The sequence below is a fragment of the Colius striatus genome, chromosome 19, assembly GCF_028858725.1.
Source record: "Colius striatus isolate bColStr4 chromosome 19, bColStr4.1.hap1, whole genome shotgun sequence".
Lineage (NCBI taxonomy): Eukaryota > Metazoa > Chordata > Aves > Coliiformes > Coliidae > Colius > Colius striatus.
This window is the reverse complement of record NC_084777.1, coordinates 4,819,908-4,835,902: the sequence shown is the minus strand read 5'-3', so window position 1 is coordinate 4,835,902 and position 15,995 is coordinate 4,819,908. Positions and strand designations below refer to the sequence as shown.

Genomic DNA, 15,995 nt, shown 5'->3' with positions numbered 1-15,995 from the left:
TTTTAGATCCAATGCAAAATTAACATATGGTGAACAGATGGACTCAGAACAGACGTTTGTCAAGAAAGTACTCACACCAAAGACTTTTTGGCTTCAGCCTTTTAGGACCTTCAGAAAAGTCCTACTTGAAGCTCCAAGTCATACTAATCAGGATAACATCATTCCTCAATGACAATCTTGTGTTGCAAAAACTTTTATGGCCAGCTACAAAGAAGAATCCTTGCAAGTTTTCTGTTGGATCAGTGCCTCCACAAACAGAAGACAGAAAATATTGTTTCCACAGGGTATCCCACCCATCCAACAAGAATGTTTAACCTTGTACAAAACAAAAATGCAAACATAAAGCTGCTATTATGATTTTTTTTTAATTGCAATTAAAAAATTTTTTAAAACTTCCCCTCCCCCCAATTCTTCAAAATATTCCATTACTTACTGAGGAGGTAAGACAAGAGTTGTTGGCTGGGCTTTTGGTCTGCGTTTGGCAGATACTCCCATCTGGTTGGCTGAACGTTTCAGAGACTGCTGATTCAAAAGGCCAGATGCTAGCCCGGCATGGTACTGCAACTGGATAACAAAAAATATATATTAAAATACAGACCACTGCTGTACTCTGTGTCAGATCTCTACTACCTCTACTCCCCTGATTCAAATTACAGCCACTGAATAAGTTAATGTATGGTATTTCATACATACTGTTTGGATGGAAGATGATACAAACAAAAGCATGTAAAAAGTCTGCTATGAAACAGTTATTACAAAGAAGTTATGCCATGGGGCACTAAGATGATGAATCAAAACCTTCCTCTCAAGTCCTAACTCTTCTGAAACTTAGGCTTGCTTAATTTTAAGTGAAGGCTCTTTCAGCTCTCAAGGGATCAAGCACTCTCACCTTTTGAAAGAAGGTAAGAGGAAGAACAACCCTTTCTCTACACAAACCAGCTTTTTAGAAATTATACTTATTTTTCTTCAGCATAAACACTCAAAACCCTCACAATGAACTTTTCTTCACAAAAAAACTTAGCCCTTAAAAATGCCTGCTAGCACACTGCCATAGCATTGCAGAAAGCTTCACATTCAGTAGCTTTCTCATCTAACCTTTTATTTCACTTGCCAATGAAAGACAAATTTATGCAGGATACAAGATGAATCTGCAAAATTTTGAGTGCATTCCCTCTGCTCTCAGATTTACAGCTACAGTGCTGTGTCTGTCCTGAAACCAGCCCCAAGTGCAACAAGTTACAAGCTCATCTCTAAATACTCTCCATTTACATTCTTAGTTCCCCATTTTTGAAGGGAAGGATGGAGGGTGGAGATACGGTGTCAGACAAACACAATTTCCTTCATTCTAGTTGCCACATCAATGTGTTCATTAAATTGTCTAAAGATCTGTTCTGAAAAATGTGAACTGTTTAACATATTAACAACTCCAATCCCATGGTTTGCATCTAAAAAGGGTTAGTTAGGAAGATATGACTTACAAATGTTTAGCAAATGAAGTGGTCTTAGGCAATGCTGTTCTGCAGGGCACTGACTGAAAAATGATGGAAACAAAGCTTGGTAAAGCGATCTACTTGAAAATGGCTATTAAAATGAGTGAAGATATCCTGTGAGCCAATTTGACTCAAATGTCTGTGCTCAGAGCATCCATAAAGCTTTTTAACAGACTCCTGATTTACTTGGCTGCTTTGCCATGTGATCTCAGCTGTGGTACCACATGAAGACACATCCCATTCCTAATGGGACGAGAACTACGCTCTGCCAGGGAAGGAGGGGATTGTGTTGCCCCAACCTCTCCACTTAGACCAAGGAATTTAGTTCAAATTTGGTCTTCTCCAACAGATTTCAGAAATGAAAAACAAAAATCAATGAGAGCAATGGACAGTACAAGTTTGAAAGGCAATGTTTCAAAGTGTCAGGGGCTTATTTTTTCAATCTTTGCTCCCAAAATTTGCAGCGAGTGCAATATGCAGGGAATTAAGGGGAAAGACAGCTCTGGCAGAAGACCCCTCTAACTCCAAGAACACGCTTTTTCCTTTTCTTCTTGCATCTTATTACAAGAAGTTCTCCTTCAGCCATTTTGTGTTGTTGACACCACTCACTTATGTTCACTGTGCAGAATGACAGTTCAAGTAAATAATATCATTTGAAAACTTGCTCAAAGATGAAGATAATCACTGGTGTTAATCATAGATGGATTTTAAATGCAAACTTCTATGAACATTTCATACCCTCCTGGCTACTCTGACATTTAGTGGTCAGGAATTTCAAAAAATAGGCTTTAAAAATAAATATATTCTAACAAACAATTCTGTCCTTGAAGGCTGACTCCTAGTGATTAAGCTATTTTTATTAATTGTAAGTATTTCTTTATAATCTACCTTTGCTCCCAGGAACGCAGATCCAACTGTCAAAATCTATAAGGCCATTAAATATTTACCAAACCATCCTTATAATGGGAGAAAAGGTCAAAGTTAATAAAACTGACAGGCAGCTTCTGTCCAACTTGATTTATGCATTATTAAAGTATCACATTCTGCATTGCACAGAATGCATTCCTTTCTAAGGGGCAGAGAGGTGTTAACTGAAGAGATAAGGAAATTGTTTCTTAATCATTTGTTCTGAGAAGCAGCAACAAGTCCGAAAATAATGCAAAAGCAGTACCACCAGCATCAAACCTATGGCCAGGAGATTCAGTGGTCCTGGTGGATAATAAATGTGACATTCAGTTCCTTTTTCCTCTTGCAAAATAAACACTTTTATCTGCCAGCATTGGCCATGATAGCAAATGCTCAGCTGAAAACAAACCCATCCCTTTAAAATTCCTGCTTACTAAAAAGAGAACGCTGTCTCCCAACATACTCTCTTCACTTCAGGGGACACACATGAAATGTGTTCAGAAGCTATCACGGGTGCTAAAGGACTCATGCAGGGAAGCTAAGATGAGCTCATGGGACACAAATCCTGTAAGGGTTAATAAACACACAGAAACTGCATTTAGCTCCAGAATTCCCTGACCCAGAGACTGCTGGTGGCTGAAGAACATTGGAGAATGTTGTATACAGGCACGTGCTTACAGTTGCTGTTGGGGATGAGACACAGCATGACGAGAGCCTTTGGTTTGACTCAGCAGAGCTGCTGTGTGCCTTGGTCAGTGTCTACAGAAGGGTGGTTCATGCAGGAAGAGACCCCGTGACCCAACACAGCCTAAAGTTGGACACTTGTGGACGGTCACAACTGTTAAGGGTATTCCCAATGACCTTACATCTGCTTCTGACAACCGTGCTTACTTAAATCAGCAGAACAGTAAACAGCAATGGCTTTATTCATACAATATGCTAAATACTCACTGAATCTGTGTATCAGTAGAGCACTAGATAATATTGCAAATCATTTCTTTATCAGTTGTTAAAGAATTCCCCATCATTCAGAGGCATTATTACAGCAAGCATCCATGAGTTTCAGCTTTGGGGAATTCCAACTGGTTTATGTGAAGGTAAACTTTACTTAATGATATATTCCTCTAAAATTTCAACAAGATTGATCTTTTTTCCTCCAATACATGGAGATGAAACATAAAATCTATTTCAGAAAACTAAGAAATAAAAACCAACAACAACAAAATCAATTTATAACACTTAGCAGCTAGGATGAGCACCAGTGCCAATTTGTACAGCTTTATGATGAGTCTCATGATAGCTGATATTTTTCTTAAAACTGTGGTTCCAAGTAGATGTGTGAATTCTACATTTTAAAATCAAAAAACTCTAGTTTTCCAGGATGTAGGAAAAGTACTGAAAAGAACACTTCAAGACATACAAAAGCTTTACCTGAAAGTAAATAAAATCAAAACTTACATTACTTTCACAGCTCATTATTTTTGAGATAAATTGTTTTTCTGTATAAATGGCAACATGGCCTATTACAGCAACAGCATGAAGAGAGGTTGTGGTGAGGTGGGGATCACAGGGTCATTCTAGAGATAAATCTTTAAGGCTTGGAGCAGACAGAGAAGGTCTGCTACAGTCTAAACCTAAACCTGAACAAATGCAGCGAGGTCCCTTTGTTCAACAGAAATGTACTGACCGTGACATTCTATTTTGTCCTATAGGATCACTCTCACAGTGTATGTTATAAAACCACAAACATGTACACAATGCTAATTTTAAACTTTTAAAAGTAAAGCTTCATCCTTAAATCATGCTGGGTCTAAAGGTCTTTAGTTTACATAATTCATGGGCTGGAGATTTTGCATGTGCTGACTGCTGACCAAACAAGTCATTACACTCCACTTACTGACAAGGCCATTTAAAGTCGCAAAAGAATCAGTTTGGTAGGAAGAAGGTAAGAATTGGGGGAAAGTGTACACAGTGGAGGAAAAAGCAAACCAAAATCACTTAGAGCATTTACAACTGTTCATGTCAACTCACAGGTGCACAATAAATTTACATACTAACTTTATCTAAAGCTTTTTAAAGCACCAATAGGTTTTCTTTGAAAAATGAAATTCAGAAGAACGACTTTCCTTTGTAATCACATAACCCTGTTGTGGTATCTTTCCCATTCTCATGTAAATGCTTATTGACCACAAACTGAATAAACATTTTTTTAATTATCTATATCTGAGAAAATGCTGCTTTCATTCCTCCACGAAACAGTTTTACAGAAGTAGCTGACAGACACTTACCCATCATGGAATTTTCCAAGTTCACTGTAATGCTAGTAAATGCAGGCACATATGCCTTCTTCTAAGATCCACAGTACTTTGCCCCACATCATTAAACTATTTCTCCCTTCCAGCTAACAAGGGATTTGTCTATTATGATAAAACTCTGGTCCTTCTTTTAAAAAAAGCAATGAGCAAGCAAACAGGACACTCCCACAGTTTCATCTCTGCAGACTAAAGAAGGCAAGAGAGAAATTACACTACCTTAATTGATATTTTTAAGCTTCTCTCAGATAATGAGGATGGTTTGGAAATTCTCTTTTTCTCCAAACAACGTTTGATCATTTTAAGATAGCTGAATTCTTGACTTGGCCAAAACAGCATCAATAAACCAAAAGAAACGTCTCCAATTTCTTTACTCATTCGTTTTCCTCTTGTGAAGCTGGGCTGTAGGCTTCTCAATTAATAGGAAAGCTAAACATTGTCTCTTCACTCTAGTTTACAATTTAATTAGGACACTTTTTTTTCCTACTTTTTAAAAGCATTTATGTCCCTCAAACAGTTGCTAGTTTACAAGAATATTTAAGAAACAAATACCTAGCCACGATGGGAACAAAGGCTACCTCCATTCCATTATCTTTTTAAAACCTGTATAAAAGTTATTGCAACTCTTCCTAAATAGCCTGATTCAACCAAATTGCAACAGCTCTTATTTGCATTGCATTCAGATACACCATGCCATTGCCTCACCCTGGTCAATAAAACAGGAAATAGAGAACATTTTGAGGACATCTACCTGCACATGCTCCTACACGGGCAATCTTGCTTTTCCCTTAGGTCTCTCCTCCTCCCTCCCAAAGCTAGGGAGTCAGAAAAACAAGCTTAGGCATTTAGATATATATAGAAATATACAATAGTAGGAAATGTATTGGTACATATCCCTGTTTCTTTTAATGCTCTGTCTTCACTACATTTTTATTCCATTCTCTCTGATTTTTATTTGAGTGCTGTTTTAATTAGTGTCAGATTTCAGCCTTAAAGTGTGTTCTTGCCTTTTTTTCCTTTCGAAAACATTGAAGTTTCGCTGATGAATGACTGCATCAATGTTCCCTCACTCCAATACTGCTTGCAAGCCTTTGGCTTTTTACTATGCAGAGACAGCAAATCTGGCAGTGCTTTCTTCAAGGAATTGGTCAAAACTTCATCATCTGCATCCTTGCTGCCAACAAAATTACCAGTGCTGTTCCTTTTGCTGTTCCCTGCAAAAGCCACTCCTCCTTCCATTTGTTTTTTTAAAGTATTCTGGAATCCACTAAACAGTTACATCAGTGACATGTTCTTGCTTTTTGGATAATGTCAACAAAAAGGGACACCACACAGCCAACAGACTCAGAATTGAAATAGATAAAGAAGGAGAGTAAGCATGATCTGGAGCTACACACTACTTACCTCTTCAGAGAATCTCTATTTTGTGTTTAGGATTTATAATATAAATAAATAATAAATAAAATATATAAATAGAAGAAGTAAATAAATAAATAATGCCTCCAGATGCTCTGGCTTTAACATATATATTTCCTGAAAGGTAACTAAATGAAATGGTATTTCACTGGATGTGCAACTACAAGCCAGATACATAATAATCACAGAGAAGTGAGCAAATTATTACATTGCAAGACAAATTACAAATAAATGCACAAAATAAATGACAAAATAAAAGTACATGCAATAACAATGAGTAGTATTTTCAAGTAACTCTGAGCTCAGGACCAGTAGTCTGTACAGAGGTTGTCCACTAATGGGCAAATGGTCTTAAGCGTCGCTCTACATGATATATTCACACTCGTATGGTAACTTAAAGGATTTCATTAAAGTCTAAAGACCCAAGAAGTGCACTTGGATCAATATTCAACAGAAAATCCAAATTCCTTTTGACAAAAGGATTATCTTTGCATAGAACAAATAATATGTAGCAGGGAAAAGGTGTCATTAAAACTCCAGACTGAATACGGGCACAGTGTCCACTCTCAGTGCTGCTGTGCTCCCTTGAACACCTACCAGAACTCTGAATGGAAGACATTGCTTTCACACTAAAATTAGTATTTTCTAAAGCTCTAGACTAAATCTTTTGTGTCAGGGGCTCAGGTGGCTGCTCTGTCAGTATAAAGAATGGCCCTCTGCATCCGTGACAGGGGATGCTCAGGTGCTTATATAAGAAATGTGAAGATACTTTAAAACTGAGTGGTAGAATAAAGGGCTGCAATCAGCTACAGAAACACTTCAAATTGTCTAGCAGCATGCCATGATTTGCAGCACTGTGGTTGAGCCTTACCATTATAACAAAAAAACTACTTTTCAGACAAATAAAAAAGAAACCAACCTTCTCTTCAATAACATGTCTATGAGGTGCAGCTTACGTAAATCACACTAGTCCAAGTCCTGCCATCAGACAAAGGACAGAAAGATGGTCCAAAAACAAGTGAGGGGAATCCAGTAGTGGATAAGCAATGCAGCAGTAATGACTCCTGCTATTTGGGCTGCTATCTTTTTTTCCCCTTAAGCTCATTAAATGTAATATTTTTACTTTCTGTTAAATGCCCTTCCTTAGTTTTAGTGCATAATTAAAATGCATTAGCAAATACTCATATGGAGTGTAGACAATAGGTATCAGCCCAGTCATGGGTATTTCTGCCAGCATACAGAGTCTCCCATGGCCTTTCTGCAGGGGAAGTTGTACTCCATGACCAGAACTCCAGTATGTGGCTTAACGTGATGTGGGTACGCCATGGAAAAGGATAAGCTCTGTTAGGTCGTACCAGACATCACTGCTCTCTTCGATCAGAGGTGATCATGGTACTAGGATAGCGGAATGGGTTGCATGGATATGGTTTAAACTGAGCTGAACTTGCCAGTCTAGGAGAGAGTCCTTCCTTAAATGGTTACTTCTGCTAATATCCTCTTTCTTTACATCTAGCAGGCATCCCAAAACAATGCTGCTGAGAATACTGATTTCCAGCCTGCTGGCAAGGACAACCAACTAAACCCTGAAGCAGGACAGTTACGTCTGGAACAGCATTGTATGTGGCCTATTTCCCTATATTAACAGAGCTTCAGAATATTCATGATCAGATTAATTTACACTCCTTCCAAGACAGCATAAAGTGCCCCACAGAAAGCATTCAAACAAATAATGACTGCCAAAACAGGTCACTGTGTTAGCAGTCGGAGAAAAAGGTTTAAACTCTCACCCAGAAACCCCAGAATCACCGTAGATGACTGGAAGTTAGAAATAAGCTGTGCTCCGGACAATGTGTCAAGAAAAAACACATCATCTTCCCCCTTTAAAATATATCACGTTCAACACTGAAGGGACTTCTCTGGGGTACTTGTTTCAAAAGATGGCCTTAACCACTGTACTTGCAAGCAGAATGCTGAGAAGTAATGGTCAACAAAACCTGAAACTTTGTTCTGCTCACAAGGCGATTAAATGAACTTTTCTGCCCTTACTCAAGTTTTATCTGTTCAAAAATTAATGATATATATCGGAATTCTGTCTCTAACCTGACACTGAGTTTTGGGAGAGAGAGAACATTCCTGCTGATCATGAGTAGCAGTGTGAGCTCTTCCTTCTTAGGTAAGTTTCACTGAAATTTTTTCTCCAGCTACAACAATGTTATCCATTAACTAACAACTCTAAATTTGAACTCCATTATGTTTGGATTTGTCTTTATTTTTTTCCCACACTCCAGAATAGTCTTTCATGGCTTAAGCATGGACATTCAGTAATCTTATCTCAAACAGAAAACCAGAAGAAAAAAACAGTTCTCTGCATTTAATTAGAACATTTACATGAGAAGCTGGATAGTCATAGGCCTGCAATCCTTGTAATTTATATATAAGGTAGAGAAATCACTTTACTCCATACTGCTAGAGACTAAAATGTGTTTTACCACGAGTTTGTACAATACATTATAATAGCAACATACAGACAAACTTTATGACAAAAGTAAACAAGTCCCTCTCCTCTCACGACTTTTGAACACCTCTGGTTTTAGATGACCAAGTTGTAATGCATGAAATTAAAAAGTCAACTTTTGAAAAGTTTAAAAGATATTTCAAGTTAGACATCCAAAAAATAGGTAGACATTTATAAAAGTCTTAGTCAAATTATTTCTTTAGACTTCAAAGAGTTAAGCTATGAATGTTTTTAGGAATGAAGGCAGAATCTATCAGGTTTGATTGATAAAAGTGTAACTGTTAACTAAGATTGAATAAACCGAAGACTGGCAACATTTCTTTCCAGAATAATATGCTTCCTCTGCTTTTTTTCAGCAGAGTGCACATAAATCAAAGAAATGTTAAAGAGGCCCATATATCACAAGCTGGCATTTCTAAACTATTTACAAAATTTGTAATAGTCAAGAGGATGGAAAATACAGAAGTGTGTCCAGCAAAGTTACTGAAACAAAAAAGGAAGTTCTACCATCCCAGCAGGGTTAATTATGGTTGGAAACAGCTCTTGAGTATAGAATTTTGAAATATTGAACCAAACCAATTCTGATAATCACAGAGTTACAAAAAGGAAACAAGACAGCATATAAGCCAAAAAGAGAGACAAAATGGATTTGAGCAACATGTTTGTTCCACGTTTAAGCACATGGTTCTGAAAATAGATAAAGCAAACGTTTTAATAAGGCTTGAAGAACATACAAAAGCAGGGCTGACTTGGCATCTGCAACAAGAGAGCCTCAAAAATACCAGTAAATCTAGCACCTAGTTGTATATCCATCAAATTTTCACACACCAACATCTAAGCATACAACAGACTTATACAGATGAGGTTTTTCTCAACAACTTATACAAATGAGAATCTCATCTCCTCTTCTGAAATCAAATACATGGATTATGAAAAGTTTATCTGTCCATCTGTTGAAGATATCACACTGACTAGAGAGTGCAAAAGCCACGGAGATGTTTTACAACCAAATCCAAAACTCACTGTAGTCTAAAGTAGTGTAAAAGCCATATGCTTTGCAAAAACACCTTTTTGCTACACATTTTTTACCACAGCACAAAGAGTAACAGTTCGAAAGCTGCTGTAATTTTTATTGCTGAAAATAGATCACATATTCTTACTCTCATCTGCCATGCTCGGGTAAGCTAACTGATCAGAAACCAGACAAACAAGGAAATGCTACATGGTGTGGTGCAATAATAGCTAAAAAAGACATACTGCATTGCAAGAAGTTACCCACAGTGTGCAGGTAAAGTGGCAGCTCAGACAGCCTGAGATCAGGACCAGGATAATGTGCCCAACAGAAGGGTTTGTTGGAATGGCACATTAAGAAGTTTTATACTTCACTCTGTCAGTGTTAAAGACTTCCAATAGGAGAATTTCAGACGAAGCCAGGGAACCTCAGAAATACCTTTAGGAATAAAGCAAAAGGGATATACTTCATATTATTTTCATGGGAGCTTATAATTATACTGTAATTAACTCAATTACACCACAAGATTAATAGCCTTTAAAACGCTCCCAGTCATTCATTACAGGCCTAATTAAAACTCTCTTTTGGTGCTGAGCCAGCAAAAAACATGAAACTACTAGCTAGCTAACCATATATAAGTGTATATATTATTATCTTTATCATGCTGTTTGCTTCCATGGTCACAATTCAGTGAGCAGTTTGGTTTGGGGTTTTGTTTCCTTTTTAAAAAAAATAAATATCAAAGACAACATGAAAAATGGACAAGATGTCACTTTAGAGGCTTCAACACCTGTAACAGCATATCAGCTCACTACAGCTAACCAACTTTTGCTGCAACAGTTAAGGACTTCTACAATAGCAGATGCCTTTCCTCCCACACATCAATTAATTTGCAAATGCACTCAGGTTGTAGAAATAATGAAGTGCTGAATGCTTCTCTATTGACAAGTTTTTCAGTCAGGAGGTGGATGCTGTAGGCGAGGTGCTAAAATGTGCTGCTGCTATATGCATGCCAAAAGGAAAGACATGCCACATGAAGCTTGGTCCACAGCTAAGAGGGCACATGAGTTATTTTACTTACCCCTCTTTCACTGGAACCAAAAGGAAGAAATCGTCTCCAAAAGCTTTTATTTTATTGTGCTTACCTAGGTAGTTATAACACACCATTTATAGTGGGATCTGAGCTTTTGTGCTGACCCAAGAAACATTTCATATTGGAGGAGAAATGTAGTGGTTTCTTTCAAATATGATGTATGCTAAAAAAAGTTACATGAACATTGTTACAGTTGAGTATTCAGTAACTAGGAAATGCTTGAATTCATGCTGCCTATGTGATCTAACCAGTCTGCTTGTGCTAAGGAGTCACACTTTGATTACGTGCTTCTTTCCAAAAGACCTCAAATTACCAGTCTGCAGGATTGCATGGATGAAGAGGCAGTTATTCAGCACTCATTTTCATGTACAGAATGATATTTACAGTACTTCCCACAATGCCCACACTTATCTTCTCAGATGCCTTCTATGAGATTTTCCTGCTTTATCTTGCTTCTTTATAAATACTGTTAAATTTACTTTCTTATTCCACTCATGCTTGGTAGTGATCTGAGGAATCTCAGATTTTTAAGAACACTACATGTTTTTACTACTCACTATATTTGTAGTAGAGTTTCTATAGATAATAACTTCAGTCAGGTGCTCAGCAAGTCTTCAGCCACAAAAGGCTTTGTGTCAGGTCATGACAAGTTTGGAATCTCTACCTCCACTTCTATCTCTTGAAATAAAGGATTAGTTGGTAGCAGTTCACCATTATTTTCTGACTTGGTCAGCAACTAATTGAAAGTGAAGTGTATCTTGCCAGACAGTCTCTGAAAATAAGTTAAAAACTGAGATTCTGAACTTTGAAATTTTATACTCTGGAGGACAGCATTTTCTCATGGAGACAGACACTTCTCATTTTCAGTTCTACAATTAGTAAGCACAGAACAGAAAAAAAATACCTCAGTTACACTATGGTTAAGAGCCTGAATAGTTGGTGTTAAGCCTTTACACATGCCTCCTAGGAAATATATTAGGTCAACCTAAAAGAACCTTTGTGAACACTTAGTCTTGCCTCTTAACTAATTCAAGTTACTTCTGTGTTTATAATTTAGCAAACAGAGCTAATCAGAATATATGTGTGCTCAATTTTCAAGTTTCCAAGCAAGGCAAGTCCCATACTATTCCTCTGCAGTTCCTCCAGTGTTTAATTGCCAGCAGCATTTAACTGTGCACCTCAGCCACAGTCTGAATTTGTTACACTTCAGTTGCCAATTACTGATTTTTTTTTGTCTTTGCTTGCTACAGTGAAGACCCCTCTTAGACACTTTTCCCCCCCTCAGTAACAAGGTTGCTACAAAGCAAGTGAGTCATCCGTTACCTTTTCTTTTCTAAGTGAAATAAATGGAACTTGTTCGATCATACAGAGGAGTGTAGGAACTCAAATGCTTTTAATCTGTTCTCTTGTCTCTCAGCTAGAACACTCCAAATTAACAGGCACCTAGACAAATGGTAACTAAGTAGTTTTACAATTAAAATAATGATTAAAATAATTTTCAAGTGTTAACTGAAAATGTTATCAGTACAGGTACTAACAGGTAAGGAAATTTGTTGTTAAAAATAGATAATTTCTGCTTATTAAAATATTCAGTTTTGAGATTGGTCTTGTCCTTTAAAATTTTTATAGCATCTTCAGTTCCAATTTGAGATTTTCATATAGGGTAGGCAAACCTTCTTATGTTCACTATTAAATGCAAGACACCTTCTTGGCATGATCTGCAATATTAATATAACAGTACCAATTTCAATAGCAGCAATGTAGCATCAACACATGCATATCTACATGAATAGAAATTTAACCACGTATATCACTGAAAACCTTAATATGTCATGGGGAGAAAAAAAAAAGCAGATCTAAGACAGCTCAAACACGACTTAAGATCTCCTCTTTTGCCATATAAACACATGACCTTGTCATGCTTCACAAGGTAACACCAATGTAGCTGATGCAAGAAAACATATGCTACTCTTTATTGGACTCAAAATAGGAATAGAGGAGAAAGGGAATGATTCCCAGGGCCAAATGCAGGTTTCTGAAGACTAGACTCGCAGCTGTCACTGTATTCGGCACAAACTGTCCCCACCTACACAACCTCTACAGCACTCCTGTCACTGATTGCCACAACAGAACTCGAAAAATACCTTTTGGAAATGATAAACACTACAGACTCTTTATTTAGCTAGGAATTTGCATTGTTGTTATCAGAAGAGTTTTCAGACTTTCAGACTGAGCCATTTTTAATTTGCTGTGGGACACAGTTGAAGCCACAGGAAAACCTAAATGATTCATTTTTATGGATTTAAAAGGAGACTGACATATATTTGACTTTTCATGCATCAGCTGTCTTGCAAGCACTCTTCAAAAACACAATTACCACTTAAATGTCTACCCTCTAACCCACAGACATTTCATCTCCTCATCTAAATCTGGACATGTCTTATATCTACATTTTGATAAGCACCAGCAAAATATTATCAGATCAAAAAATCAGTACCCCAGTTTAAGGCATCAAGTAAACAAGTATTATTCTCACTGCTTTGTAGACTTCACCATTAATAATGAAGTAAAAATGGCAATCATCAATTTACTGCTTCAGGTGACCATCATAAAAAAAAATAAATAGAAAGTTAATGTGGTTGGCCACAGTGGCTTATCTGGCATATTTACTGGAAGACAAATTAAAAGTACTAATGACCACAACGCTACAAGCAAGGTAGTAAGTAACGTTGGACTGGAATACAAAATTCTTCTACCCAGCTTCATTTGACCAAGAGCTGCATTTCCTCTCTTAAATCATAAGAAAAACTTCTGTGATTGTTTCAACTTCTTTGCCCTTTTCTACCAAACACCACACTACTTACAAGCCTCAAGGATATAATGGGCAGAACAAATGGATGATACTGGGTTTTTAATATTTTTTCTGAACGTTTCCCATTATAAAGGGGGGGAAGCAAAAACAGAAAGCATCACAACATTTAGTCTTTTGAAAAAAGATGAGGATATTCTAAGGGGGTTCTGCTTCCCAATATCTTTATCATCCAGCTCACAGCTCCCCAGAAGGAAGCCTACAGTGAATGGCAGAACTGCCCCATGACATGTTATTCCATGGCAGAGGCTGCCCCATGCAATGCTGTTCACTCCTGTATCTCCCAGCCTGATTGAAATAACAGCAACAGCAGCTTACTGGCTTCAGGTGCCTCAAAGACAAAAAAGCCTTCAGCTAGACTTGAGCTGCCTGACATTATATCCAAAACAGAGAGAGGGAATAAGTGTTTTCTTTGCTGTTCAATTCATTTATCATAAAAAGCACTCCCTTAAGTCGGGCTGTAAAACTCCAAAGTCCATCTGACTCAGGAGAACAGCATGAACTTCCCTGCACATAGTTCCCATTGTATCAATGTGTCACTACCATCCTACTGTGAACTGGTATCCACCTCATCTATTAACTGCTTCCCATACAATCACAATACACATAGTCTGCTGCCCTCCAAAACAGCCACAAAATACTATAACCCTATATTCTCACTTCTTTTTACCTCTCCCATGAAAAAAAAACAAACCAACCCTTTCCCTTCTATCAGTTTTGAGCTGCTCAGAAGCAGGCACTGTACAGAGGTAAGCATCTCATGGTGCACATTGTTGCAGCTGCAGTGAGAACTACTGGAAGTGACCAGTTTAACCTGAACAAGGAACTGAGAATGTAAAAATGTATTTAAAAAAACCCCACAAACCCAAATCTGCTCTTTTTTTGTCTTAAAGACAGATAAGGAAATTGTATTTTAAAAAAAAAAATCCAATTGTAAGATTACGATTGTGTTTTGAAACAGACAGAAGCTGATAAATTCAGCATTAAGTTTTATAAAAGTATCAACTTCTCAGCAGTGCACATACACAGTTGAAAAGGATCTTTCTGTACAAGATCACACCGCCAGCAATATGACAAACTCATGTGCATTTAAGGAAACTGGGGCGGGGGGAGAGCAAAACACTGCTTTTCGCAAACTGTAATTTTTTAACTTGTTTCTGTCACTCTAGCTACAAAATCTTTTGTAAATGAGGCCACTACCCACCTATGTCCCAAAGTTTATCAAGCCAATAATTCATCAACACGAACAACAGATGACAATTCAACTATAGGTTTTGCCTGAGGCATTAAAAAAAATTAAAAGAGCAAGGACAACTTATAAATAGTGCTGAAGAGCTGAAGACTTGCTGCTGGCACACTAAACAAACAGGAACAATTGAAAGCCACGAGGCAGTTAGTAATTTATACTATTGAGCCTAATGCTTGGACAGTAAGGAAAACAGATGGCTCTGCAATATGGAGATGACTCCATGGAAAGCAGTCGGCACTGGGATGCTGCAATAACGGAGTAGCAATAGTTTGTCTGGTTGTTGCAACAAACACAACAAGTGAATTGCATCATTTCAGGGTATAAACCAAAAGTAAATGACAGAACAATAGAATATAAATTATCACAGTTAGCTTAAATACTTGATAAAGTAGGGTTTAGTTCAGTGTGTTTTGGACAGATAGTTCTGGGGAAATAAACGACTTCAACCCACCTGGCACTAACAGCGATCCTTTTCCTGTCCCGTCCCCATCCCAGCAATTCTGCAGCACACCCAACGGCTACAAACGTCAGCTATTTAGTTCTACTTTTAGCTTTGCTTTAAATAAAAGTGTGCTGAGTGCAAGATGCATAATGAAGGCTCAGAACCATGGAGATGGCACAGACTGCAATTGGGCAGCATTAACAAGCTGTGGGGCTTCTGTTTTTTGGGTTTGGGTTGGGTTTTTTTCCCCCTTCTGGCAGACAGTTAATTGGTGAAACAAAACCAAAATTTGCCAAAGGAAGTTTCCAGCTCCATGCTGGAACAGACAAGCAGCTGGATGGATTTGCTGCTACCTCAGTTTGATTATTCAAGACTCTTAAAACTTTGCCTGGTCCATTATTTTTTGAAAAAATATTCTTTCCATATTTACCTTAAGTGTAGTGAACATGAGACATTAGTTTTCCAGACTTCACATTGTGGCTGACAAAGCAAAACACACTCAACTAGAAAACCATCAAAAGAATCTCTGAAAGAGGCCACCTTAAATAAATGCACACGAAATGTCTCTTCAGTCCACTCAAGCAGAGTCCTCAGCCACTGCTTTATGTCAGTGTCTATTTTAAAAGCAGGTCATGGATGCTTACAGCAAAGCTGCAGACCCTTGAATTCTATGCATCTGGGAATTACTACA

The 15,995-nt window shown here is 37.6% G+C and overlaps 1 protein-coding gene across 1 annotated transcript in view; it reads right to left on the bottom strand.

Moving 5' to 3' along the window:
* Nucleotides 1–15,995, bottom strand: part of MED27 (mediator complex subunit 27) — an 87,065-nt gene that overhangs the window by 53,601 nt on the left and 17,469 nt on the right. The window contains exon 3 of the mRNA XM_062011829.1: nucleotides 434–564. Within this exon, the coding sequence (XP_061867813.1) occupies nucleotides 434–564 (131 nt within the window). The remainder of the gene's footprint in view (nucleotides 1–433; nucleotides 565–15,995) is intronic.